The 26,844-nt window shown below is 33.4% G+C and overlaps 1 protein-coding gene across 5 annotated transcripts; it reads right to left on the bottom strand.

Moving 5' to 3' along the window:
• Window positions 1–3,805: 3,805 nt before the first annotated feature.
• On the bottom strand, window positions 3,806–25,607 carry Csp (Cysteine string protein). Of its 5 annotated transcripts, none has more exons than XR_016304898.1 (3): window positions 24,595–25,607; window positions 8,600–8,655; window positions 3,806–4,919 (listed from the first exon to the last, which is right to left on the bottom strand). XR_016304898.1 is itself a non-coding variant. In XM_089647496.1 (3 exons), exons 1-2 carry the CDS (start codon window positions 25,302–25,304, stop codon window positions 8,645–8,647), a joined length of 594 nt encoding a protein of 197 aa, XP_089503622.1. In that variant the 5' UTR covers window positions 25,305–25,604; the 3' UTR covers window positions 3,806–4,919; window positions 8,600–8,644. The 5 variants fall into 5 exon arrangements, 2 of the variants coding, with proteins under 2 accessions (XP_089503622.1, XP_089503621.1); XR_016304900.1 differs by lacking the exon at window positions 24,595–25,607 and adding an exon at window positions 23,150–24,570; XM_089647496.1 differs by having other exon boundaries at window positions 24,722–25,604.
• Between the last annotated feature and the right edge of the window lie 1,237 nt (window positions 25,608–26,844).

The raw sequence follows: 26,844 nt of genomic DNA, 5'->3' as shown, positions 1-26,844 counted from the left end.
GTTAATCAGGCCGTTTAAATATCTAAAAATTCAAAATGCCATTCTCAAAAAACTGTTCCGTTCCAACACATTATAATAATAATTAACAAACTCAAAAATGGACAGAAAAATTGACAGAATATCATCATGAAAGATAAGTGCACAAGCTCTTCACAAAACCCAATGACATTACAAACCAGACGTGTTGTGGAGATCTCAAAAGTTGCAAGCAAAAGATACGCCAATTGACATAATCTCGACTTAGTGGTTTTAGAACTAAACTGATCAGGTCAAATGCTGTCTCTAACTAAATTGCAAAAAGTGGCAACATGCCCTTGTGTGTGATGAGAAAGCTTTGGAATTACACGGCAAGCACAAGAAAAAGCCAAAAACCATTTTATTTGTAAAATGCACGCAAATTTTCTATTTTTATAAAATATACAATTATTTCTATTGTTTCCTGAAGGTTTTTCAGCGCTATTAGAAAAAATTGAGATGGCGAACGTAGAAACAAAAAAGTAAAAGAAGGAAAACCTACTCTAGAAGTATGTCATCTCATACAGCATTCCATATTCGTCTTAGTGTAAACGAGTAAGCGTATCTTGTCATCTCAGTCACGCCTGTGATATAGAATGTAGTATTCGCCGAAGCTTTGAAGTACGTAAACGCTGCCCGGTGTGATATCTATTACATTCATAAACAAATGATTTTGAATGTCTATCTTTGTCATATATAAACGGAGTGTTTCTTACCTGCCATATTTTTTACAGGTATAGATGTATTGTGTCGTCATTGACAAAACCTACCAAAATGATAACAGGATTTCAATTTTACGACTAGGGAACGTATTAAATTGCTCTCAAAAACCTTGAAGTACCTACCCTCTATATGACAAAGAAAAACATTCAAAGAATATGTGTGCATGAACGAAATAAACGATAACGATGGCATTTTTGTATATGTAACTTCATTGATTTTTAGCTATACGTAAGTCAATTGTTGTTAAGACAATTTGTATGTAGAAAACAACAGCTCCACATCAACAGGTTTGTAGTTGGACAGTATTTGGCGGGGCAGATTATGTTTGTGAATAGACAAATTACTGTAAATTACTGCTGATCCATTTTAAGTAGGTATGTCCCGAATTCTACAAAATATTTGATACTTGGGTACAGCAGACAATAACATTTTTTCCGCCACCAGTTATTTTGCAGTGATTGGGGAAAATAATATCTCATTGTGTAACACTTGAAACTTACACTAAAGAGAAAAACATAAATAACATCTGACTACTTCCAAAATTTCTTTAGATTGTTTTAAAAATGATTATTTTTTTTAATCTAGTTTCATAAGAATCAGAATTGAAGACGAAAGTCTCACTTCTTTCGTTGTGTTGTCCTGTTACATTCAATCTATATCATTAAAATATAATCTTTCTCTGCTTCTGTTCAAGCAACATTGAACTGATAATGCAAACTGCGTAAAGGAGGTTGCACGTTTTGCGATGCAGATAAAAAAGCTTGCATGTTTTGCATACACAAACATAATTTATTATAACATGCTCTATCCGTTTTGACAATGCCGATGCTAAATGTTAAGAGTAATGTAATCGGTGCAAAGTAACGTTATTTTAACTACAACAACAAAAATTATACTTATAAGTATAAATTTGTTTGGTAGATATTTTGATCAAGGTCCACATTTTTAAATGACTGCAACGTTAACCGAACTTAACAAAGAAACGATTTTCTGCATACTAAGAGTCACGTGTGTGTACAGGTACCTATATATATTTACAATTTAAGTATTTTATGACTTCATAGTATTTTTTTATATATTTTAATAGATACCATAATACGTATCGCGAAATAAGTGGTTTATATGACTGAAATGGAAACACAAGTATAAAATTGCATATTGACTCTTTCTTACGGCCGATTTATTCATTGTTTGGTAGTAAGTGTGAGTGCGTAGTGCATGTGATTAAGTGCAAATAGTATCACTTACTATACAGTTCAGGTTTCTTGTTCACTTTTGGGAACAGCTCATTTGGTCTCATAGAATTCATTGTATTTCCCTTATTGTCATGGTGAGAAATATGAATTAAACGATGTTAGAAAGAGAAAAAACCACGCTTTATATTCAAATCCAGAAGTTAAGCACAGAAGGTAAAATCAAACGTTCCAACCATAATTTGAGAAAAATTACGAACCAGTGTGAAAAAAACTATTGGTTTTTCTGTACATAATATGATGTGGCAGAGAGAAGATTTCTTACTATTCTAGTCTAAATATTACAAATAGTTGATTAGTTATTAATAACAGGCGTGATCTTCTCAATAAATTATTATCGTGAGAACATCGTTGAATGATATTATAATATATTAACGCCTGCTTTTACCAATCAAACGTGAGCGAGAATGCTAAGTTTAGTAAAAATTTATTCTCAGCGGAATGCTTCAATTAATTTCATCAATATTTTGACAAATAAACACTTCATAATAATAAAAAAATAATAATTTATTTAACATGAATACTATGTATAATTATTAATTTGGTGAAAGTATGTTTATTTTACATGCTAGATAGCATAAATCAATTGGTATTGTTTGATTATTTTTATCACAATTGTAAATAAAGTTTCGATTTTGATCTGTAAACAACCATGAGGTCATTACTTTGAGGGTAATTTTTACAAATATGCCTGGTGGAACCTTCAAGTGAAAAATTGCACTGGTGGCCATTCTTAGTTTGTTAGTTAGAGCTACATTTCAACTTAGCGGTCATTCAGTTGCTGGTGAAAAACATATGTAAGAATTATTGAACAATTTGATTACTTGATTTATATTTTATTTTAATACAAAAACTAACAGACTCCATAGTTCATACTTCTAGATACAGTAATTGAATGATGAACTACATACATAATATAAATATTGTCTGTCAATATAACAATACATTTTGTTAACTGATTTGAAGGAACAAGCAGACATTATAAAATTCAATGCAAAGGTAAATTAACAAAACTAGCAGTGCGGTTGAGGCTTTTGTTGTAGTTAACCAAGCAAAGGGTGACCCATACAAGCTGTCTGAAATAACAACAGAACTGTCCAAATCTGGGGTAATTAATTCATAAATGTTAACATCAAGAGACTGTTTGGGTGTTCTACAGAAATTCAAATATAACATTGTCATAAAATGGCCGAGCAGTGCCATTTTGTTTTTCTTTACATCTGAAAAGTTCTTGTTAAATGTTGATTCTTGGCCCATTAGAACTTTTGGTTCTAATTAGAATCAGCTATATAAAGTACGGTGGTTATGTTGTCATGCTTGATCAAAAGCTGAATCAGGCTGAGAATAACGAGAAACATATATATAAGCATATCTAATGTCGAAAATTCAAAATGGCTCTGATTGTCGATTTGATGGTCATCAAATGTAATTAATGGAGTTTGTCTGAAAGAGTCCTAGGTTTCCCTGATCGTTACACCCGAGAGAGATTGAGAAAGATGTGATCATGATAATTATTCTTTCGTAATGACATCTCAATTTGTCAATAACCTTCAGATAAATGCTCAAATGAAATGAACTTCTAGCCACAGTTGAAACACACAACATAATATGAGATAAATGCAACTCCAGATGCAGGGCGAGGAGGGACTTGGACTGTGGACAGGGGGCCGCTTTAGTAGCGCAGGACTCACGCCTGGAGTCGTTCATATTGTTCATGCGATGCGTCCCCAATCCGAACCGGAGGAGGGGAAGAAGATCCTATTAAGTTTTTTAAACAGCAAATCCAATTTTTTTTTTAATTGTCGGGTAAAATGTTGTGTGTGCCTGATTTTTACTTAGACATGGACTCCACTGCGATTTCTAGGGGCGCGATTGCAAAAAATAAAATCATTGTTTTATATACATTTGCACTTACTAGATTTGTGGTCGCCGCGATTAATCGCGCAACTTGAAATCACAATGAAGTCCAGGGCTTACTAAGGTTCCGCATACCAATCTTTCTAGCGCATAAAATTCATGATTTCGCATAAAATCTGGAAGGTGGTGGTAGCTACATACTTAACTTTTCTCAATAAACTAAAAATATTGATATTCCCAGAATCGATGAAAGAGAACATTCAAACGAAATTTTATAAGAAAAAAAAACAGGCTTGTTCCTTAATTTTATTGTTAAAAATATACATAATTCAATAAAGACTAGAATAGAGTAATTTAAATAATGTGAAAGTGACATATTTGTAAAATTAAAACTATAATTTTGAATGTATCCATTGGTCACATCCAAAATCAAACATGAAACGAGCTATCCAAAAAATACCATTCTAAATTCATGCATTTTCAATAAAATTAATAAAAGTATAAAAAAAAGCGATTTAGTAATTAAACAACTTACTCGCAATAAATAGTGGCTTCTAGCGGACGCTCTTCAAACAATGTTAACAATATCAAAAACACCATTGAATAAAAACAGAGAGGGTCTAAAGGATGCCGAGATAATTCGATGGTTAGAGCAGTCGCTTGGATAGCGAAAGATCCCGAATTTTAAATCCCGCTTGAGGCAATTTGTGTTTTCTTTAATGCATAAAATAATGTGATGTTTCAATGACTTGGAACCAACACATTCCCAAACGAATATAAACCTTTAACATTAGGTAACTGCATATTATTGTGATGAAATACTATTGAATTCTTACTTAGTTTTTAGTGAACATTGAATCCCGTGATTTACAATTGTTCACAGGTACAAGCTAATTTATTTAAGTAGTTATAATATTTATTAATTGTGATAAATTTTAAACTTCAAACTGATTAAAGGAATTTTAGGTATTCCAATCCAATATATTTTACTTAATCTTATGAGCTAAGTCAAACAGTTTTCATTTAATTTTCTTATCTAAGAATGTTGTTATGTGTACTTAAGACCTGCTCCTGAAAAGAAAGAAAAATAAATTATTAAATAAGAAAATGGAAAAACAAACTGGGCTGCGTACATAAGGACATATCACTAAATGGCAGAAACGGAATGGTTTTAAAGACAATTAATTTACTATGTTTAAAAAAAACACATATCAACAATTGACACATAGAAACAAAGATGTCTGGCTTATTATAAATATACTTGGACAATTCACACTTCTGTCATAAGTCAAAATCAGACAATCCTAACAAAATGAACTTTAAATTTGTTTCAGAGGCACAAATCTGTCACTAAAACATTACAAAGAAGAATTTATGTGAAACGGGTTTAAAAAAAACCTAATTTCAAATGAACCAATCTCGTAGCATTTTCCAAGATGGCGTTCCACATAAGTTTAATTTATGTCATGTTGCTTTTGAGAGAAAACCCGGCATTGTGACAAGGTTTATGGCAAAATGAATGGCAAATGGAAGTGTCAATTATTAAAAACCAGATATGGATTTAGTAAACAATGTAGCAAATAAAAGTTGCTCAACATGGGTCGCATAATTAAATTTAATTAACTTATTGTAAACTGGTTTCTAATCACTTATTTTGTAATTACCTTTGTTTCTACATGTGCTGATTGATTAATAGTGTTTATATTGTATTGTAAGATAAAATCTTATCTGAAGATGATATCTTATCTGAAACAAGTCCCTTATTGTTTGGATAAAACCCTATGATTTGTGTATTAGAAAAGTTTAAAATACAATTATAATAACTGCTGTCAATTAACTAGGTGGTACCATTATTTTATAATGAATTTTTAAATTATCAATTGAGAGCTGGATATTCCGTAATCAAGGGGTTAAATAAATGACAAAAGAGTAAAGTGATTGGACTAACTTTATACATCAATAAAATTGTTAAATAAACTACATAAAATTGAAAGATTTATATAAATTGCCAAGAGATATGTTATGCAAGGAATAGGAATAAAGGTGTGCAGATTATTGCCAGATGCAGAAACTCGGAATAAATAAAATATAGGGTGTACCAGTGAGTCTTGAATTTGATTCACCCCAACTTAACGGAAGGACAACTGGGGTGCAATTAAAATCTGCACTCTTACTGGGACACCCTTAATTAGGGAAGGGTGGGGAGATAGATGATAGGGCACATATTTGAAGTCGGCAAAGTCATAGAATGTAAGTGGGACAGACAGACTTCACCAATATAAACCACACTATAATAAAACTATGGCCTTATAACTAAGAGATAAAAATTCTACGGTCAATGATGTGACAAGTTGTGAAAAAATGGAAAGTATTTGAGGCAATTGATTTTTGAAGAAATTTAATATGGTTTTCGAATCGTCCAAAATAATCAAACATTAATTTCTGTTGTCGGTGCATGGGTGCATGCATACAGTGATGCGTATTACTGAGTAATGTGTAAAACTATTCAAGTTCAATGAACTTTTAATTTTCAAAATAGGAAATCATATAAGACAAGCTATAAAGTAGTTACCTTATAGTAACGTAGTTATTTTATTAATTAATTAATATTTAATTATTATTTATTAATTAATATTATTTAATTAATAATTCATTACCTGAGATGTGTATTTATTTTGTTTAAATGTTTAACAGATGTCATAATTTTTAAGTTTAAGATCCTGAGACAAGTATTGTTTTTATAAATATTTTCAGTTTCATAAATCCTACAATTATAATATCCCGGATTTTTCATAGGTATTTTGCTAGTTGTTAAATAAATAAAAAAACACATCTTGGACCCTAATTCTGACCGATCGCATAATTTAAATATGTTTTCACAAGTGTAAAAACCTCCTCACTTTAACCAGTCAACAGTATCGGGAGTCACTTGACAACACAGCTGTGCCTCTGGGGAACAACTGGCGGAGTGAACATTCTAGAGTTAACATTCACACAATTCAGAATCCTTTCATCTCCATTGATGCATTACATAAATACATCAACTGTGACCGCGCCGGATGCGGTTTAGTGAGACTTGAGTCTTCCGAGAGAGAGCGAAACCCGCCAGTTTAATAGTTGGATACACAACAAGGTGCCTATTACCAGCAGTCGTACAAAGTATAAATACATCAACAGTGACTGCGCCGGATTCGGTTTAGTGAGACTTGAGTCTTCCGAGAGAGAGTGAACCCCGCCAGTTTAATAGTTGGATAAACAACAAGGTGCCTATTGCCAGTACAAAGTATAAAATGAAGATAAGGAGCCATATAGCAAAAAACCACTAAAAGTAAACAAAAATATTTAGTTGCAAATTAATCAGAAATGACTTTAGAAATTTAAATAACTTCAGGGAGACTTTTGCCAATGCTCAAAAATTAAACACGGAAACAAGAAAGAAAGATGACAAAAAATGTCCATGCAAAAAAATACTGATATTTTCCAAATATAACTATGCTTATCTAATGAATCAAAAACATGCACATAAATTAATTTCTTCGAACAAAACATCTTTTGCATCAGATTACCAGCAAAAGGACATAAATAACAATACAAAAGTGAGAATGAGTATTACCACACACCAGATTATTTATAGGATGGGAAATATAAATGAGAAAAAATATTTTAAATGTTGAGAAAGCTGAAGGAATAAAAAGCAATTTAAAATGTTATCAAATTTGAAACAAGACTTGTATACCGAATGATTTAAGTACTGAAAATTGCAATTGCATTTTTCAAATTAATATGATTATGTAGTGTTTATTAATATTCTTTAAATATTTAATAATAATATATATGACCACAGACATCCAAATTGATAAGACTAGCCCATCAGGGAAAGGGGAACAAACCAAGTTGATTAGGGGTTGCCTGACAGTTTCCCTTTCTGTAGTTTGTCAATAAATGAATCTGACAGTAAACAGGCAACTTGCATTGTAATATTACCATTTAATATTGCAAAAATAAAATCTACTTTAATTATCAGAATTACTAGCTGCGTGAAAAACTTAACTACAAATCCCAAATCGGGTAAACAAAAGTTCGGGATTGTTTCCAGAACTGAATATTTCGTTACACTATTTAATTAGATACTTTTACAAATGTGTTGTAATTTACCCGCCTCAGTCATTTTTAGCGTCGCTACGCAATCCAATTTCAAGCCAGTTCGGTTTTTAAACTGTTTTTACGAACATTACGATCCTGCGCAGAAAAGTCTCACAATGGACTGCGCTGCAAACCATTACCTTACTTCAGCGGATTTTACTTTTCTTTGCGGGGTCTGGTTATTTGAATGTGCGCCCAACGTATGACTGTTGTCGTAAATTATACAAGCTGGAATCCTCCAAAAATATGGTCCCGTTTTTACCTTCATCCCGTCGAAATAATTAATACCCAGATTTTGTGCTAGGACAAGTCTATCAATTTTGATGTCTATGCATATTACCCATTCATGAAACGGTCCTACCTTGAATGCAGTAACGTGTATCTCTCATGGAGATGGGTTGGTTGAAAGAAATTGCCAAATGGCAATGAGAGTATATACTTATTATGCAGCTAAATATAAATAAAGTTTTAATAAATGAGCAGTCTCAAGTATCAAATAGTGATAGATGCAAAAGATATAATAAAATAATAAAAAGGAGAGAAACATTGGGTGATGTAATTAGTAAATAAAATATATATTAATTAAAATATTAATAATGATTTCTCACGTCGCCAACAAGTGGATGTGATGAGAATAATGGCTAAAGAACCCCTCACGCCCGACCTACAACAGACAAACAGCAACAGAAAGCATGATTATTCAGCATTTCAATAATATGCAAGAAACAAACAAACAAACTCTTTAGATTAGAGAATTTCAAATCTATTCCACAGAGAAAGAAAATTGAGTCTTCTTTCAAAAATTTCTTTCTATAATAATATAACGCAAGAAACAAACTCTTTAGAATAAAAAAAATTCAAAGTAATTTCATCAGAGAAAGGAGATAAAAATGAAGATTGGATCCTTTTATAAACACAAATAAACTCTCAAAGCAATTCCGCAGAGAGAGGAGAAACGAAGATTGGGTCATTTTATAAACATTGCTTTCTATAACAATATGCAACAAATAAACTCTTTAGATTGGGGGATTTCAAAACTATTCCACAGATGTAGGAGATAATATGAAGATTGCATCATTTTATAGACATTGCTTTCTATAATAATATGCAACAAATAAACTCTTTAGATTGGGGGATTTCAAAACTATTCCACAGATGTAGGAGATAATATGAAGATTGCATCATTTTATAGACATTGCTTTCTATAATAATATGCAACAAATAAAATCTTTAGATTGGTGAATTTCAAAGCTATTCCACAGATGTGGGAAATAATATGAAGATTGGGTCATTTTATAAACATTTCTTTCTATAACAATATGCAACAAATAAACTCTTTAGATTGGGGGATTTCAAAGCTATTCCACAGATGTAGGAGATAATACGAAGATTGCATCATTTTATAGACATTGCTTTCTATAATAATATGCAACAAATAAAATCTTTAGATTGGTGAATTTCAAAGCTATTCCACAGATGTGGGAAATAATATGAAGATTGGGTCATTTTATAAACATTTCTTTCTATAACAATATGCAACAAATAAACTCTTTAGATTGGGGGATTTCAAAGCTATTCCACAGATGTAGGAGATAATATGAAGATTGCATCATTTATTAGACATTGCTTTCTATAATAATATGCAACAAATAAAATCTTTAGATTGGTGAATTTCAAAGCTATTCCACAGATGTGGGAAATAATATGAAGATTGGGTCATTTTATAAACATTTCTTTCTATAATAATATGCAACAAATAAACTCATTAGATTGGGGAATTTCAAAGCTATTCCACAGATGTAGGAAATAATATAAAGATTGGGTCATTTTATAAACATTGCTTACTATAATAATATGCAACAAATAAACTCATTAGATTGGGGAATTTCAGAGCTATTCCACAAAGAGGAAAGGAGAAATGAAGATTGGGTCATATTTTAAATAGTGCTTTTTATAATATAAGCAAGAAGCAAACTCTTTAGAGTACAGAAATTCAAACCAATTCCATAGAGAAAGGAGAATTAATTGAAGATTGGGCCCTTTCATAAACATTGTTTTCAATACGCAAGAAACAAACAAACGCTTTAGATTGAAGGAATTCAAAACCCACAGAAAAGGGGGATGTACTTCAAGAGTAGGCGCATGCGCGTGATAGTTGGTCTCCAGGTTATTGCTATTAAACATATTGTAGTGCAGAGGTTTGAAATAACATGATGCGGAGTTCACAACAAAAACATATAAACGGGGCAGCTCTGGGAGGTATGAAATTTGCACAGCTTTTTCTGACAGGAATTTATAGGTCAACAATGCAACTTTTTTCAGTTTGCATCATGTCATTTCTACTGTGAGTTTTGGAGCCTACCATATTTTCACTTGTTAAATTTAAAAAAATATTTTTAATAAAAAATGTTCTGGCATAAGCGGGGTAAGCTTGACACATTTAAATTTGCAGATGGCCAAAGGAGGACCTAATGAAAAAGAAAAATATTCTTTAAAACATAGGTTTTTGTACCCAGAAAATCTTCACCAGCGACACATCGCATAAGTGTGTTAAGTCATAATTGTATTCTATTTATTTAGAGATTTGCTTATTTTTCAGTGTTTTTTATGTTGATGTTCACCTAACTAAAGTACTGTCTCTTACTATACCTGTTCTAATCTTATCTATTTCTATCTTTAGACTAATTGATTGTTAACAACAGAGATATAATCTTTTTCCGTTGGCAATGTAGTGTACATGTTATAGTTGCAAAAGAAACAAACAATGAGCCTGGTGCATGAATTTTTAACTGGCTTAGAACAAGGGTTTACAACCTCATTCTGATAGGGCTAATATTACTCCCAAGAATCACGGCACACAGTGGGCTGAAAATCACCTTTCATAGACATAGAGACTTGAATTTTCAAGGGTATTTTTTTTTTTGGCTAGAAATGGATTCTGCTGATCATTACTATGCTATAAAATTTCGTATGAAGCAATTGCGTGTACAAATGAAGGAGTTATCATTTTTTTGTGTGCATTTTCAAAAAAATAAACACTTAATGCATCTATTCACAAAACTGCATTTACGCCTTTGAAAGCCTTCCTCAACTGAAAAAAAACATGCATGTGGCTCATTCCTATGGGTAGGTATTTGATTGGAATCATTTGATTAACATTCTAGTATTTTCTATCTCTTTCATTTCACGAAAGACATGTGAGAAGGAGGATAACTATACAAGATTTTTGTCTATGATTCACGATGGCCCTCTGCTGGGCTTAACTATAAGCTTTTAAGCAAAAAAAAGATAACTCTCTATGGTTATCACAGCTATTATCCGACTTATATTTTATTACATTTTTTATAAACATTCTAAATTAGTGATTAATGATAAATCACATCAATATGTTGTTACAAATGATAACATTCATTAGATATGCAATCAATTTAAACACTGACCAACTAATATTTGTTAGATTATGAATCAGCTTTTGCATTTAAAAATAGCTTGGGAATGGGTAATTTCTTAGAAAACATGCCAAAGCATGCACCCAATATTGCAATAATTAAAATTGTGTACTTTGAAAATGTGCGTTGGTGATTAAGATTAATGAATGAACCACTTGTGTATTAATAAAAAGTGGTCATAAACAGATCAAACCAGGCTAGTCTTTATGTAAATAGAAGATAGATATAGATATATATCATGTTACTTTTCTTTAAAAACATTATCTGCGCTTATTTGGAGGAAATTTTGTATATGTAATATGCATAAACAAAGCAGTTATTCGGATATTTAATGTGGTTTAGATAATTCCAATCAACATCATCATAGACAGCTAGCAAAAACTTTTATTTTTTGATGAAAATATCAATTCACTAGCTTGACTTTTCTCTACTTTTAATAAATATAATATCCATGTATTATATACATAAACCTTCCGGAAGAAATTCTCTAAATGATAGTGAAAACCCTATCAAATTCCGTTGCATAGTTTAGAAGAACTAAACGCACAGACAAACGCGGATAGCGACTTTTTTTTATACTATTTAGAGATTTGCTGTTTTTCCTACTGTGTACAGAATGCCAGTAGACCGACTTCTGCGTAAAATACCGACAGCAGTTCTAAAGAGAAGACATCCAGTGGACCACACCAAGTTAAGTTGGGGCGAGCAACTTCAGAGGCTGTGCCCGCAATGGACGGAGGCCGATGAAGTAGCATAGCACCTTGCCATGTCGAAAGGGAAGGATCCCAAACGGAATAGAACAAATGGAAGAAGATGCAATGATACTCTTTAGGGTGATGAGCCATTTTGCACTTCCTCCTCATTTTTGATCCAACATTTTAGACAGCCTTGCAGTGTCCATCAGCAGGGCAGACGCGATATGATGATGGACACTGTAGGGCTGTCCGAAACGTTGACTCAAGGAAGAGGAAGCGCTATTGGCTGTGAGAACTTTTTAATACAAAATGAAAATGCACATTTAGAAAAAGGTGGAAATAAAAAAAATGTATTTTGCAACAGTGTATAATTTCCATTTTGTCTACAATTATTATTTGAGATACATTTTACATTCAGGAAAGGGGGATATAATATTATGACAATCTAATGCATAATACATTGATTTCTTATGATAATTTTTAACGAAACATGTATATTTTTAATGAAACATGTATATTTAGAATATTAAAATATTTGTAAATCGTGTACTGAATTATTTAATACTCATTGGCCATACAATACACTTCAATAAAGTGAAATAAAATTAGCTAGAAATAGAAATGATCCAAATATGCAGTTAATAAACCTACCGAGTAATGTAAATATATTTAACAAATATTATTTTGAATAAAATGTGGTTACAAAATAAATTGTTCGTTACCAAACTGTTCCAGAAACAATTTAACCTTTACTGCGCTGGCATTTTCAATACAATCTATCCCATCATGCGCCACACTTCTCACAATGCATTTGTTTTAGTGAATCTTCATGGATCATATATGCAACATCCGCATACGGGGATAGCTGCCGATATATCACATATGCAACAGCAGAGTAAATGAGGTTAAAGAGTTTAATTAAATTAATAATGAAACAAAATTAATAATCATCAAAGGCCAACATGCATTAGAATAACACATGAGGAAAAACGATTATTAGCTCTAACCACCGAGCTACCACAGCAACCTTCAGACCCGCTGTTTTCCTCCAAAAAACGTGGTGTTTGACTAATATGTGATCATTTACATTGTTTCAAGTATTATCTGGAATATTATCATGCAGAAGCCGGTTATCTATGCTCATCATTTGACATGGCATAATATACAAATTGGAAAAGACCGTGAAAGCCCAGGTGGAGATTGAAGGTGTTTTATTAACTGGAGATGATAAATTATATTACATCCCACTTTACAACACTGCTGTGGTAAATAAAAAACAATTTGAGTTTCAAAGAAGACACTGCGTTTTTAGTTACCGCGGCAGAATAAATAACCCAAACTATGTATTAACTGGATATTCACCACCTCTGAGTAAACAGTTGAGTAACTACTCATCAAGTAACTTTAATTATAGGATTATCATGGCTGAAAAAACAACATTTACTTTATGGGCAGCGTTTCTCATTAGGGGTGACAACATAATACGCTACCCGATGAGGAGCGCTTATCTATAGTTGAATAACTACTCATCAAGTAACTTTAATCGTAGGATTAACATGGCTGTAAAAACATACATTTACTTTATGGGCAGCATTACTCATTAGGGGTGACAACATATATGCTTATCTACAGTTGAATAACTACTCGTCAAGTAACTTTAATCGTAGGATTAACGTGGTTGTAAAAACATACATTTACTACCCGCCTATTGGCGCTAATCTGCAGTTGAGTGACTACTCGTAAAGTAACTTGAATCGTAGTATTAACATGGCTGTAAAAAAGACATTTACTTGATACGTAGAATTACTGAGCAGTGGTAAAAAGATAATATACGTTACTCAACAAATAGCGTTAATCTACACTTTACTCAGAAATTGTGAAATATCCCATTAAAAAACACCTGTATGACGAAAATCATTTCAAAAACATATTACTCATTAGCAAAAAGATGTTAATATTTTAAAAATAAGTATGAATAGAAATTAGCAAAATTGACAGTATAATATTAACTAAAAAATATGTACATAGAGCACGCAAAAAAAAATTTAAAATTTAAACCAAAAATGCGAAATTTGCAATCTTGGATGTTATAATTATTACACATTGTATACTTTTGGGTCACGTAAAAGACACGTATTAACAGACAAGCGTGTATGAATGTGAATGTGGCACAGAGCGTGCGGCAAGATAGTGTGATGGTTATAGTTACAATGTTTCAAAAAAAAGTTATTAATAATTTCCAAAATATTACATAATAATGATAATACGTACGTAGTTATAATTTTTGGCTTAACAAATAATGACCTCTACCTAAAATGCATTATTTATATTAACACACTTCCGGTGGGAAGGGTAGTTCTACCTTATACGCCGGTCCTACTTGAATGGCAGAAAAGGCGTTACTGTCCGATAATTCTATGTGAATATTTAATAACAATCTTTTTGTAAGGGGTCCCAACTATAAAAATGTATTCAGCCGAGGTCGGCGGCATGATTTGTTCAAGATACCACACGGCAGAACGAGGTCGGCGGCATGATTTGTTCAAGATACCACACGGCAGAACAGATTCTAGCACACAATAGCATGACACATGGAATGGCGCCGTTGAAAGTAATTTCAGAAACAGTAGAAGTACATATTCCATCTCTCTGTAAATAGCCTTTTTGTATAATTATCTCCCCAGGTGTTAAAAAAGTGTCAGAATGAGAAGATTGTACTATAATTGGATTAACAATCTGTTACAATATGTGAGTGTACAATATTAAAAATAAAATAAAACAATGTATTTGTATAAACAATATGTTGCAAGTCTCACATTTTCTTGTCTCTTATGTGGAAGAATATTTAATCAAAAGGAAACTATACTAAACCTGTAAAATGATTAATAAATCCTCACACTTATGGCTCTGGAGATACGAAAATCGTTCCTTTTTTTGTAATGATTTGTACAAAAGTCAAAACCAAATTTTTTGTAATGTAATAAAATACATACATTTTTAACACATAAAACATCACTAAATGGCCCAAAACTAACTTTAACTTCAGTTTATGGAGTGAGAGTTTTATAGTTTGACTGAAAAAAAATAAGATATAGCGTTTTGAAGCAAAATCTATTTTCTCCTAGATAGGTTCCTATTAAAGTATTCACCCGCTTGAAGTGCGTTAATATAAGAATTAATAAAGCAATGAAAGGACTCCTCCATTATTGTGATTCCACAAAGACACAATTATTATCGTGATGATTATTATCTAAGTACTAGAATTAATTTATTAATAAAAAAGCTACATTTAACACGAAACAACGAGACTAGACTAAATGACACTGAATGCAAGAAGTGTTTGTTTAGACCAGTTAGATAAAAAATACTGAGCAAATCAGGATATGTAAAGACATATCCAACAAATACTATAATCTGCCCTTATTTTTCTGCAGTGAAATTCTCTGAAGAATGTTTTCAAGGGCGGGAACAAAAAAAACTTCGGTGTCAAATTTGGAAATTTTTTAAATGAAGGTTTTTTAATTAATTTAATTTTCAATAATAGCAAACACAAAAATCTCGAGCTGCCACTGTGTAACTCGCCTAATCTGCTTCAACAAACAGCAGACATTGTACATTTTAGGACTGTTGAAAAAAGGTTAATTTCAGTTACCTACATATGTTTTGACACTAGCTTCTAAAACCTCGAATCCGGCTCGAAGGACCATGTTAAGATTTGTTTGGGCTTGATAAAGTCTTCAATAACAGACGCATGGTTTTTTTTGTTTTTACTGCACAAAACTGTATTTCACTTTATTTAATGTTACAAAGAGTTAAATTATTCCCGACCCGGACAAAACACTTTTACTAATGACTGCTTGTTACTATTTTATAGGAGAGAAGAAGAAGGAATCCGGTCGGCGAGGCTTTTTATAATCTAACCAAGTAAAACACATTGACAAGCTAATTGTAAACAAACACTGTAAAAGAAAGCCAATTGATAAGGCAAAACATCTGTTTTATCTGTTAGCCCTAGTTTTACCTCTGACCGCTAGGTGCTAGGCAGGAGCCTGTAAAGTAACTGGTGGTGAACTTTGCTAATGGTTCGTACATTTTTAACAACCTCTTATATGGGATGCAGACAATAATAACTAAATGATAAATTTTATGGCTGTTTGAAAAAAGACTCATTTTTAGGTATAATTCGCCACAAGTATTCGTTTGTAATGGATTCACTAAAAGAACTTTTAAAACTTCTTATGCGGGAAAAAATTGATTTTTTTGCAGTTTCTTTTATGGAATTTCAAATTCCATTTAAAAAACTTCTTGCGGGAATGGATTTTCACTGTACTTGAAAGCATAAAATAAAGCTTTATAATTCGCCGGTATTCAATAGTCCACCGCTCGACTAGACTGGAGCGCCAAGCTTTGTACACCGACGGGTTGGGTTATCTAAATTTTACACACTCATTTACTACAATGCCGTCTGGCTTGCTAGAGCTGACCATTTTACCATCCACCGGGGTTTATTATTAAAAAATAATTGTTTTAGGACAATTTGGTTCTCGGTTAGTCCTCTATGTATTCTAGCAACAGTCAAATGTGTTTCTGTTCATTTCGTTCTACCATGTTTTTTATTTGAATAAGTTAAAATGGAGTCTTCTTGCAAGCGTAAACATGACCCCTTAACTTTAAACTAAAAATGGAAATTTTACAAAAAATCGACAGCGGTGTCAGTTTGTTTTTACGATAAACCTGTTTTAATTTGTAGCATATTTAGTAAGTATGCACTATAATCTGCCGCTTTCACAAATTGTACACTTTCCCGGTTTTTGGGGTGGCGAATACTGTACAAAAGAAATTTTACAACTATGTAATTATTATTTAAAATAAATACTATTCTTAAAGCACCGCTTTAACTAGACCGCAAGCAGAAGGTGGCGCACATCTCTTGCAATGCGCAAAAAGGCGTCATTTGCTATTAGTGCACTAGCATTAATTGGAGGACTGCCACACTGCACTCGCCTCCCGTACCGAGCTCCATTCCAGACGACGCTAGGGAACGATCTTCTGTTTTTGGTTGAACTATAGAAATAGTTATTTTTACGAAATGATAGCCAACTTCCGATAAGAGAGGGCATCAGAGAGAGGATTGTGTGATAGCCGTTTCGCCTGTCAAAGGCATTGCCAAACTATGGAGGTTTTACCGACAGGTCAACCTAATTAAAAAATAAATTAATTATAATCAAATACAGTTATTTTCACGCATGACAGCTGACTCGTCTTGCAAACTATGGTGAAACCATTGACAGACAACCTATTAATAGCAAATATACATATACAGGATTTTTGGGGGTTAAGTGCGCTAACTTCAGGATGATTCTATATGATAGTAAAAGCAAAAAAGATAAATAAATTTTCTCGAAATTCCAACGTTTTAAGGTAGTTTTTTAGGTTTAAAAAAGTTAAATTGTTTCTATGGGAAAATTAACATTGGAATTTCGAAAAAAGTTATTTTTCTTTTTTACTTCTACCATCACATAGAATCGCCTCCTTATGTTAGCGCACTTTACTCCCGCACACCCTGTATTATTATATTACTAAGAAAAGATTATCTTTAAATTTGTTATCATTTCCAATGACCTTTTCCCTTTGTCCCATCACATTAATTTGTCAAATATTAGTATTAGTGATGTGATAACAATTGTCCTTCGCAGAATTAACTGATATAAATGATTTTTCAAGAAATCATAATCATTAGAGTTCATTATTATTTTCTTAGAATTCCTACTGCCCTTGGCCTGTGGGACTATGGTACCCCCACTTTTTCAGGGATGATGTTGGAAAACTAAAAGAAGTGGCGAGGGGAAAGAGGAAGGTTGGGAAGTACCTGACTATTAAGATACGATCACTTAACACTGCTGAAGCCATTTCAAACAATGTTTCGAATCTGGTTTATCACCAGGGCGATAATGAGAGCATCTAATGTTTTATGACTAAATTGGGGGGAGGGAAGAATAATGATGTGAAGTACCTGACTATTCAGATCTATTCACTATGTTTGTGTGGTAAAACCATGTATGATCGTGTGAGAAATGCGGAGATCCACAAAGAGTGCAAGGCTGATGTAAGTTTAACGAGTAAGATCAAGAAAGGGACGCTTAGATGGTTTGGGCATGTAGAGCGAATGAGCGAAGAAAGGAGTGTAAGGAGAATATACGATGCAAATGTGAATGGTAGCAGAAGTCGGGGTCGCTCGAAGCAGACATGGCACGGCCAAGTTAATCAGATACTTGAGTCGGGTCATGTCAAGAGTCAGAATAATAGAAGAGTAAGTATGAGACGATGTGTGAATGTGAATGAGGCAAGGAGTGTGTGCCAAGACCGAGTTGTTTGGCAGTCCGTCCTCTCTGCTTACCCTTGCGAAGAAACGGCGTTATGGTTAGTTAGTTAGTTTTGATTCTATACGGTGGTCCTTCACCAGGGCTATACCGAATGTATCTTATTTTAGAATGAGGTGTAGATCTGCATTTCTTTCAACCTCATAAATGCTACGAGCACTTTTAAACTCTTTGTGTAGTAATCACATAACATTAAAAAATATACACACAATACTAGCTAGTCGTTACGCATGAAAAATCTAAGTAACTTGACTCGCCAAGATGAATATTGAGAAATTTTGTTCCTACAGAATCAAAAACTATTCAAACATTTCAAATATAGAATAAAAATAATCGTTTTGTAAAATATATTATACATAGGTACTTTATCGCTCGTAAATAAGATATTTGTTTTAGTTCAAATTATACAGTTTAATTTCTAATGTTGCATATATATTTTACAAAATGACTCAATTTCCAAGCAAACTATTAATATTTTCAATAAATTGCTAGAATGGCCGACAACATTGTATAAATAATTAAAGGCCAGGTGCTGAGAAATACATTTATAACGCTAGCCGAAAAACCATTCAAAGATAAAAATAGAGACAAACCATTCAATCAATCCCAAGAATCAATAAACATTCCTGTTCTACGTGTGTATTTATTTATTTATTAAGTTGTTGTCATGTAGGTAATTGAGTTGATGATGATTAGAAATTTGTGATAAAAGAATATGTTTTTTAATGTGGGACTATTGTATCGGGACGAGGCTGAAGGGAAGTAAGAAGAGGAAAGAGAAGGTGTAGAGCAGGGGTTCCCAACCCCGTGCCCGCGGGCCCCATGGTGAACGATTGTGTGTGCCCGTTACTATTCGACAGTGAAATAATTTTTTCATAAACATTAATTAAAAATGTGAATTATTTTTATTTATTTGTTAGAGTTTTAATTTTTTGAGTGCCTAGGTTCATTAAATACGTTCGTATGTTTGCGATATTGTATGTATGAGTGGTTCCTTTGCTAACAGTACTTGTCGCAACCTGTCTAGCGGCGAGCCAGACTGCACTCTTCACGCTAGCCTGGAACGGAGAGTTCTATTTGCACATCACTCCTTGTACACGCAGAAAACCCGAAGTGAACGAACGCCACAAACTGAGCCGATGAACGCCGAAGGCGCCAAAACGCATGGCACATGACTCTGCCAGCTCTATCTGTCAGTGAGAGCAATAATCATGGCCCCGACAGCCAAACTGACAGTAGTCACGTGCTCGTACCGTCCCGATCGGTTCGGCGATCATCGGCTCACTTCAGGTTTTCGGCGTGTACAAGGAGTGATGTGCAAATAGCATTCCCTGCCTGGAACCGCGTTGTTGTCATTTTGATTCCGAGTTTGTCGATTAAAAATAGGTGGTGCCCGCCACCCTACTGATATTTTAGAATGTGCTCTAGAGTACAAAAAGGTTGGGAACCCCTGGTGTAGAGGAAGGTAGGAAAGTACCTGGTTATTCAGATCCGGTTACTTAATACAGCTAAAGCCATTTCAAGTAATGTTTCAATTCAGAATGATGGTTAAGCAAAGAAGAAGTCTAATTGGAAATTTTGACTCTTTTGTATTGACTTTTTGAATTCGAACTAAAACATGATTTACAGGACAAAATGTAAAAATCTGTGTCACTAAAAACCATCTAGCTGTGGTAATATAAAATCAGCACAGATTTTACTGTGGAATTTCAAGGTCAACGCAACTATTTTCACCTCACAGCACCTTTTCCACTTTGCGCTATAAATCTGGGTATTAATTGTTTTGCCCCCACTAAAAGAAAATCTTGAACGGAGAGATCCTTTATGAGATTTGCACAGTTTTTACTGTCCAGAATTTTTACGTCAACGCAAGTATTCGAAGTTCACAGCCATACTTTTATTTTGAGATCGAAAGCTTTTAAATTTGGTTATTCCAAAATTTTCAATGATTTATTTTTTAAGTGTTCAAAACCAGGTGGGGATAACTAATACAGTTCATTCTTTAGTTCCTCTTTTGGCCGACTGCAAAGTTAAGTGTGTCAAGCTGTAGACATTAATAAGCATACTAATTAATTGTCCATTGATAAGGAATTTCCTTATCAATTTGCGGTTTAAGATTAACTTGCTATCAGTATGCAAACTTCTATGCTAAAATTATTTAGGAAATTTTTTTCATCAAATTCCTCTGCATGCAAGGGCTCTAAAAACAACACTCGATTTCAACTTAAATATCTAATGGACATAACTATTTAAGTCAGAAGTTTAAGTAATATCGCACATAAAAGGTTTTTAGGTTGTTGGTTTGGGATATTTTACGCATAAATGATTAAAATAATAATGATAAAAATAAATGATTAATCTTCAAGCTTTGATTGAGAAAAAATTAAACTTTAATGCATCTTTTACCATCTCCCATAACATTAATAGTTATTTCTCGTAGTAATTAAGTCAAAACCAACAGCAATTTTTTTTTGCGTATAAAATGTGCAGTGGAATTCAACAAATTCATTTTTTTCCATTCTATTCAAACTTCTAGATTTCATAGAAAACATAGAAAAAAAAGAAGAACACAAGAAATGCCAAAAGTTTGACCATTCTTGGCTTAAATTTCATATGCCATTGTTCTCAAAATAGGTGTGACAAATTATATATAATAATATATTGTAATAAAGAAATTGTATAATTGCCATTCACAGTAATTATTAAGCTATAGGCAATGAAGTGAGTCATGCAGACATATTAAAGAATTACAACCTATTCATTATAAAAATGCCATAGAGAATAATTCATAAAAAAAGATTTGTCATTCTTAATGGTGGGGCAAATTCCATAGATAAATTTATAAGATAACAAAGTACACAAAATTGATAGCATGATATCACATATCTAAAGCCTTGAGTTCTACTTGGAATAATATTTATTTTTGTGATTTACTAATCCGTGTTGCCAGTTGGAGTTCCATAGTAAATTTTTTACCATTTCTCAGAATAAAAAGAGTGAAGTATGTTTTTTCTATACTTTTTCAGACACTAACATCAACTCATTCCCGGTGCTGACATATTGTAAATCAAACTAATTAAATGTTTATTAAAGCAAGAATAACTAACATTCCCGGGTTACGAATAATCTGACAATATTTGAATTTTTCTCCCTACTCCCCTCAATAAAAGCTAAAATTGTCGGTTGTGCAATGATGGAGGACTTAGCATGCAGAAGATTGAAGGATTGATAAATGGATGCGAATTTTGGACCACTTGGCCAAAAAAAGGGAATATTGAAGAAGCCTTATATGAGTATACCTGCGCCACATTCCAGAGTGGAAGATACTCTCAGTATAGCCCTGGTGTAAGACCACCATTTAAAATTGAAACGTTGCTTGAAATGGCTTTAGCCGTGTTTGGTTTCCAGATCTGAATAGCCAGGTACTATCTCCTGCCACTGCCTTCAGCCTCACAACATACCCCAATCGGGGAAAGTCTCACTGGCTCCAAACGGTCGGGAGCAGTGTCGTACTCTTGTGCGGTATTCACATAAAAAATTTAAAATGAGTGAATGTGATTGTCTAACAAAGTAACATATCAACAAATTGGATATTATAATGACAAGATGTCCTTCTCAATAAGAAATACTTAATTAAATTAAGTATTTATTTGAATGATTAATAAATAGTATAATTCAACAGGCACACAAACACTTTATACAAATAAAAACAACTAGAGGTGCGTAATACAATAATAACATTAAATAGTGACAACTGGTGCGTGGAGCAATCAATAAAGTAACATGCAGGAATTAGCTTAACAATAATACTAATAATTTTTATATGCCAAATCAAAAAAACACTCCCCCAAAGGCAGAGATCAAATCGTGAAAAAAATCATTGGTACATGACTGGCTCAAAATACAATAGAAAATTACATGCAAAACACAAAAAAAAATGCTTTTTTAAGCAGCTGTATCGATATACAATCGCATTGTGTATTCCCATCTTAAAGGCCCCGTAGTAAGTATTCAAAGATGGTTGGAAAGAGAGATATGTAAAAACGAATGTTAGACGAAGCGCGCTAATATTAAAAAACGATAATAATTAAGAAAAAATTGTGAAAATATTTAATAAAACACGACTCGTTTGGAATAGAGCAAAAATCTCTTGACAAATGCTTTACTTGCATTTTAAGATACACTGAATTTTTTCATGCCTATAACATATTAAATAACAGAACAAAACGTGTTTTTACTAATTTTCGGAGATTACTTTCATATATTTTCGGCATGACAAATGTATAGATATTATCTTCAAAAATAACTTTTTTTTTAAAATTTAAAAACTTAAAGAGTTAACGAGAAACTTGTTATAAATCAGTAGAAATTGGGTATGCTGGGGCTTAACCTAACCTAAACCAACAGTGGGATAGGTCCAGGCAACAAAACAAGAAGAGGAACGCTGCTAGGTTAGGTTATGCCTAGAGGGGCATACACAATGCGGTAGTAAATATGTAGTAGTCGATACAGCCATGCAAAACCTAAAACAGTTTTATTTTCGTTTATATTTTAAGTCTGCATAATTACAGTCATGTACCAAATCATTTTACTTATCCAGTAAGTAAAGGTGGTATCTTAAATAATCCAGTTACCCAAGCTTAGTATATTTCCTTCAAGTCGGTGTACAGAATCCATCTCTAGTGGATCCTAAGCCTAGCAGACTATTTGAAAATGAGAAATCCACGTTGATTAATGTTATAAGTATGTGTCTACATGTTTTAAAACGTTACATATTATTTTATAGCTTGTGACATCACTAGTGAACAAGTCTTGTTCAATTTACAGTAGGTAAATAACTTTACACAAACTTGTCTTGTTTAATTTACATAAATAAGTCTCATTCGGTTTACACAAACTAGTCTGGTTAAATGTTATAAAGTATTGTGATGAAAATAGATAGAAGGTATCTATAACCCGCTAGGGATCAGGGTTTACATTGACATGCATTGGTCATTCGTAGATTTGCAGCACAATATTGAAAAAATTGATTATGTCACTTCAATGCTGAAGACAACGAAATGAAATATTACACTGTAACATTGTTTTACACAGCGGTTGATTCACATTCTTAAGCCAACCGGGTTTTTGTCATTGCAATCCGTGTATTCCCAGCCTAAGCTCCATCTTATTGAAGATAATATAAGGCCTAATAAAAAGTTTTAGACATAGTATGGTAGGCATAAAAATATGAATAAATAGTTGTTTAAAACAGAGATACTGTGTTTTATTTTATTTACAGTGTCATCGCAGAGTGCTTGCTTTTTCTACTATTTGAGTTAATGTTTCATAATATGTAATGTTCTGTATGGGGAGATTAATAAGAGGGCATTTGCACTAACCATCTTGCACTTTGCGCTTGTATGGAAAATCAAAGAAAGAAGGATACCTAATTGGATTGAGAATTCCAGTAAATGTGTGATACTGTAAAACTAACGCTGTTAGTATTAAAATCAATTGTCGGAAAAGTCTTAATTCTATAGTTTAGGTGCAAGAGGAATATTATTTTGTAGGATATTGGGAGCGTCAACATTGCGTTACAAAACAGCCAGCATCCAGCACAGTAATAACATCTTAATTATTTAAATCAAACATCAATAATCAACAAGAAAGCTAAGCTGTTTAATCAACAATGAAGAACTATTGCAGAAACTATGCTGCTTATTATGAAGTTATTAATGGAACATTTCGGCAGGGAAGCAATTCTCATCAATAGTTATAGTTCAATGTGGAAATTGACACGAGATATTATTGTTCAAAATTAGCGCAAGCAAAATATTGCATTTCACAACATTAACAAATACCAAATAGAACTATTACAACAAGAATCCCTAAATTGATAAATCTCTTAGAGTAAGAAGAAAGGATTGATTGAAGACGAACATTCGAACAATAACATTGTCACTATAAACAATGGTGAAATGTGTGGTTTTCCATTACACATGTGTATTATAATATTTATGGAAGAGGGAAGATTTATAATTTAACGTGTTAAAAGGCCATCGATATAAAGACAATAAATATTAGAAATCCTACCAACCTTTTAATGGACACTACGGATCTATCTCACGCAGTATGTAGGTATGTATTGTACACTTAACATTTCACTATGATATCACGGGATGTAGTTGGGGGTAGTTATTGGGGGATGCCGTAGTTGACCCCACCTGTGTTGAGACTGGTGCTCTCGGAGGCAGCCCCTGGGGGCGGCATGGCGATGGCGCTGGAGGGGTGGTCCGCCGGGGGCGCGGGACGCGGCTTGACACCGGGCTGCGACGTCACCGCCACGCCATCCGAGTCATCCCTCTCCAGTGTGTGGTAATCGCCCGCCTCTTCGGGCGTGCGGGGCTTGCACTTGCCGCAGCAGCAGTTGAAGCAGCAGCACAGGCAGCAGCAGAAGTAACAGCCCGTCAGGATACCGCAGCAGATGAACAGCGCCTTGCACCAGGTGGACGTGACCACAAAGTACGCGTTGACATTCTCTTCGCCGAACTGTTCCGCTATGTACAGTCCCAGAGAACCGTAATTGTCGTAAATATTCCGCTTCGTGGGGTCGCTCAGGATCGTGTGAGCTCGGTTGATGTCTTTAAACTTCTCTGCGGCCTCCGGATTGTTTGGGTTCTTGTCCGGGTGGTATTTCAAAGCGAGTTTCCTATACGTCTTCTTGACATCGTCTTGATTCGCCGTCTTCGGCAGCGACAAAATCACGTAAAGGCTGTCGCCAGCCGTCGATAACTTTCTTCTATCCATGTTCAAGTGTCGGGAGAACCTTTAGTCGAAGGGTGACTAATTTGTTTTACAGGAAATATGGTAAAAACGGGCGTAACAATCAAAACCGACACAGAGAACTGCACCAACTCAGAAAAGACGATTGTGATTCTACGCACTGAAGTTCGTCACAATGTCGGTGTATTTGTTCCAACACGGAAAAATGCAACCGATATTAATTAATTATAAGCGGGAAATATATTTCGATGCTGATCAAACCGCATTTTATTTCACGGCAAAACTTATTGGTAGATTTACGGGATTTAGGATTTTATAATCACTTTCATATTTCGAAACTTATACAAATATTCGAGTGAGACGTCATGACATTTAGGAGTTTGTGAACATGTTGTCATTATATTGATTTTTGAGACATTAAACACGAGTTGCGTTGTTTTGACCGCAATTTTTTGAACAACAGAATTTATTATTTAGGAAAATGTTGTAAATATTAAGGCCACTTTGCCGCACGACGAATTCATACTAGTACTAGTTACTTATGGGAACCTGTTACGAAATTATAATATTAGATCATCTAGTCTAGATTAATCAACCTGACGAGTGCAGTACAGTCGGAAATGATTGCCCGTTTTATTATTTCATATATGGTGATAATCTACATTGTAAAATTAAATCTCCCTGACTTGGTAAATAATATCAAAGTATGTGCTTCGTAATCATAATATTAATATATCAAAAATATAATATTCACATGGATTTTACTATTCTATAGTATATTGGAGCTGCCGGGTCTGCGTCTGCCAGTCCCCGAGTCATAAATAAACCACCTACCATAAAAATATGGGAAATTTCATTAGAACAAATATAACGGAAAAGGGTAATTAAATAAAAAAAATAGCATGGACCTAAAAGCCCAGGACAGAGCATTGAAGTCAAATCTTTGGTGAGAGAAAATTGCCTTGCAACCATCTTGTATGACTAGTTTTGAACTAATTTGTATGCAAAGTAGTTCATAATGAACCATTATTATTTTGTTTTCGTATTGTTAATGCAGTTATATCGGCTTATGATTTTTTGGAGTATTTGATGACACAAGGAATAGGATAAGTCATTAAAAAATTTAAGAAGTATTTGGCATTTCCATACATCTTCCCCCTCACCCCGCAGCTTCAAATTTTTCTCGAATTGCTCCGTCCAGGCAAAATAGGGACACGGTTTACGCACATTTTGTTTTGAAAATACTTTGTAGTAGTTAGATAATAATGAGAAGTAAGTAATTTAGTTTAGGGAAATGGAAAATAATGGATTTAGTAATTTCGTTCAACTGAAATACTTACTTCTCATTGTTATATAACGGATCAGTGTTTTTTTCTGTTAAAAGTGCATATCAGCCTGGCCCCTACCTGGAAAATTTGTTCATGTGATAACTGAAACAGCAAAAACTCTCATATATTGAGCTCCAGAGTCATAATTTTTTTTTTGTTTTTCTGCCTTATTAACAAATTACCTACTATACAAGATTTACTTACACAAGATTTATATCTTCATCTTCATAAGCCTT

This window comes from Hesperophylax consimilis, chromosome 26 (genome assembly GCF_061612785.1).
Source record: "Hesperophylax consimilis isolate HC1 chromosome 26, BYU_Hcon_1.0, whole genome shotgun sequence".
NCBI classification, from domain to species: domain Eukaryota; kingdom Metazoa; phylum Arthropoda; class Insecta; order Trichoptera; family Limnephilidae; genus Hesperophylax; species Hesperophylax consimilis.
Note: the sequence above shows the minus strand (reverse complement) of the source record. Positions and strands in the feature narration are given on the sequence as shown.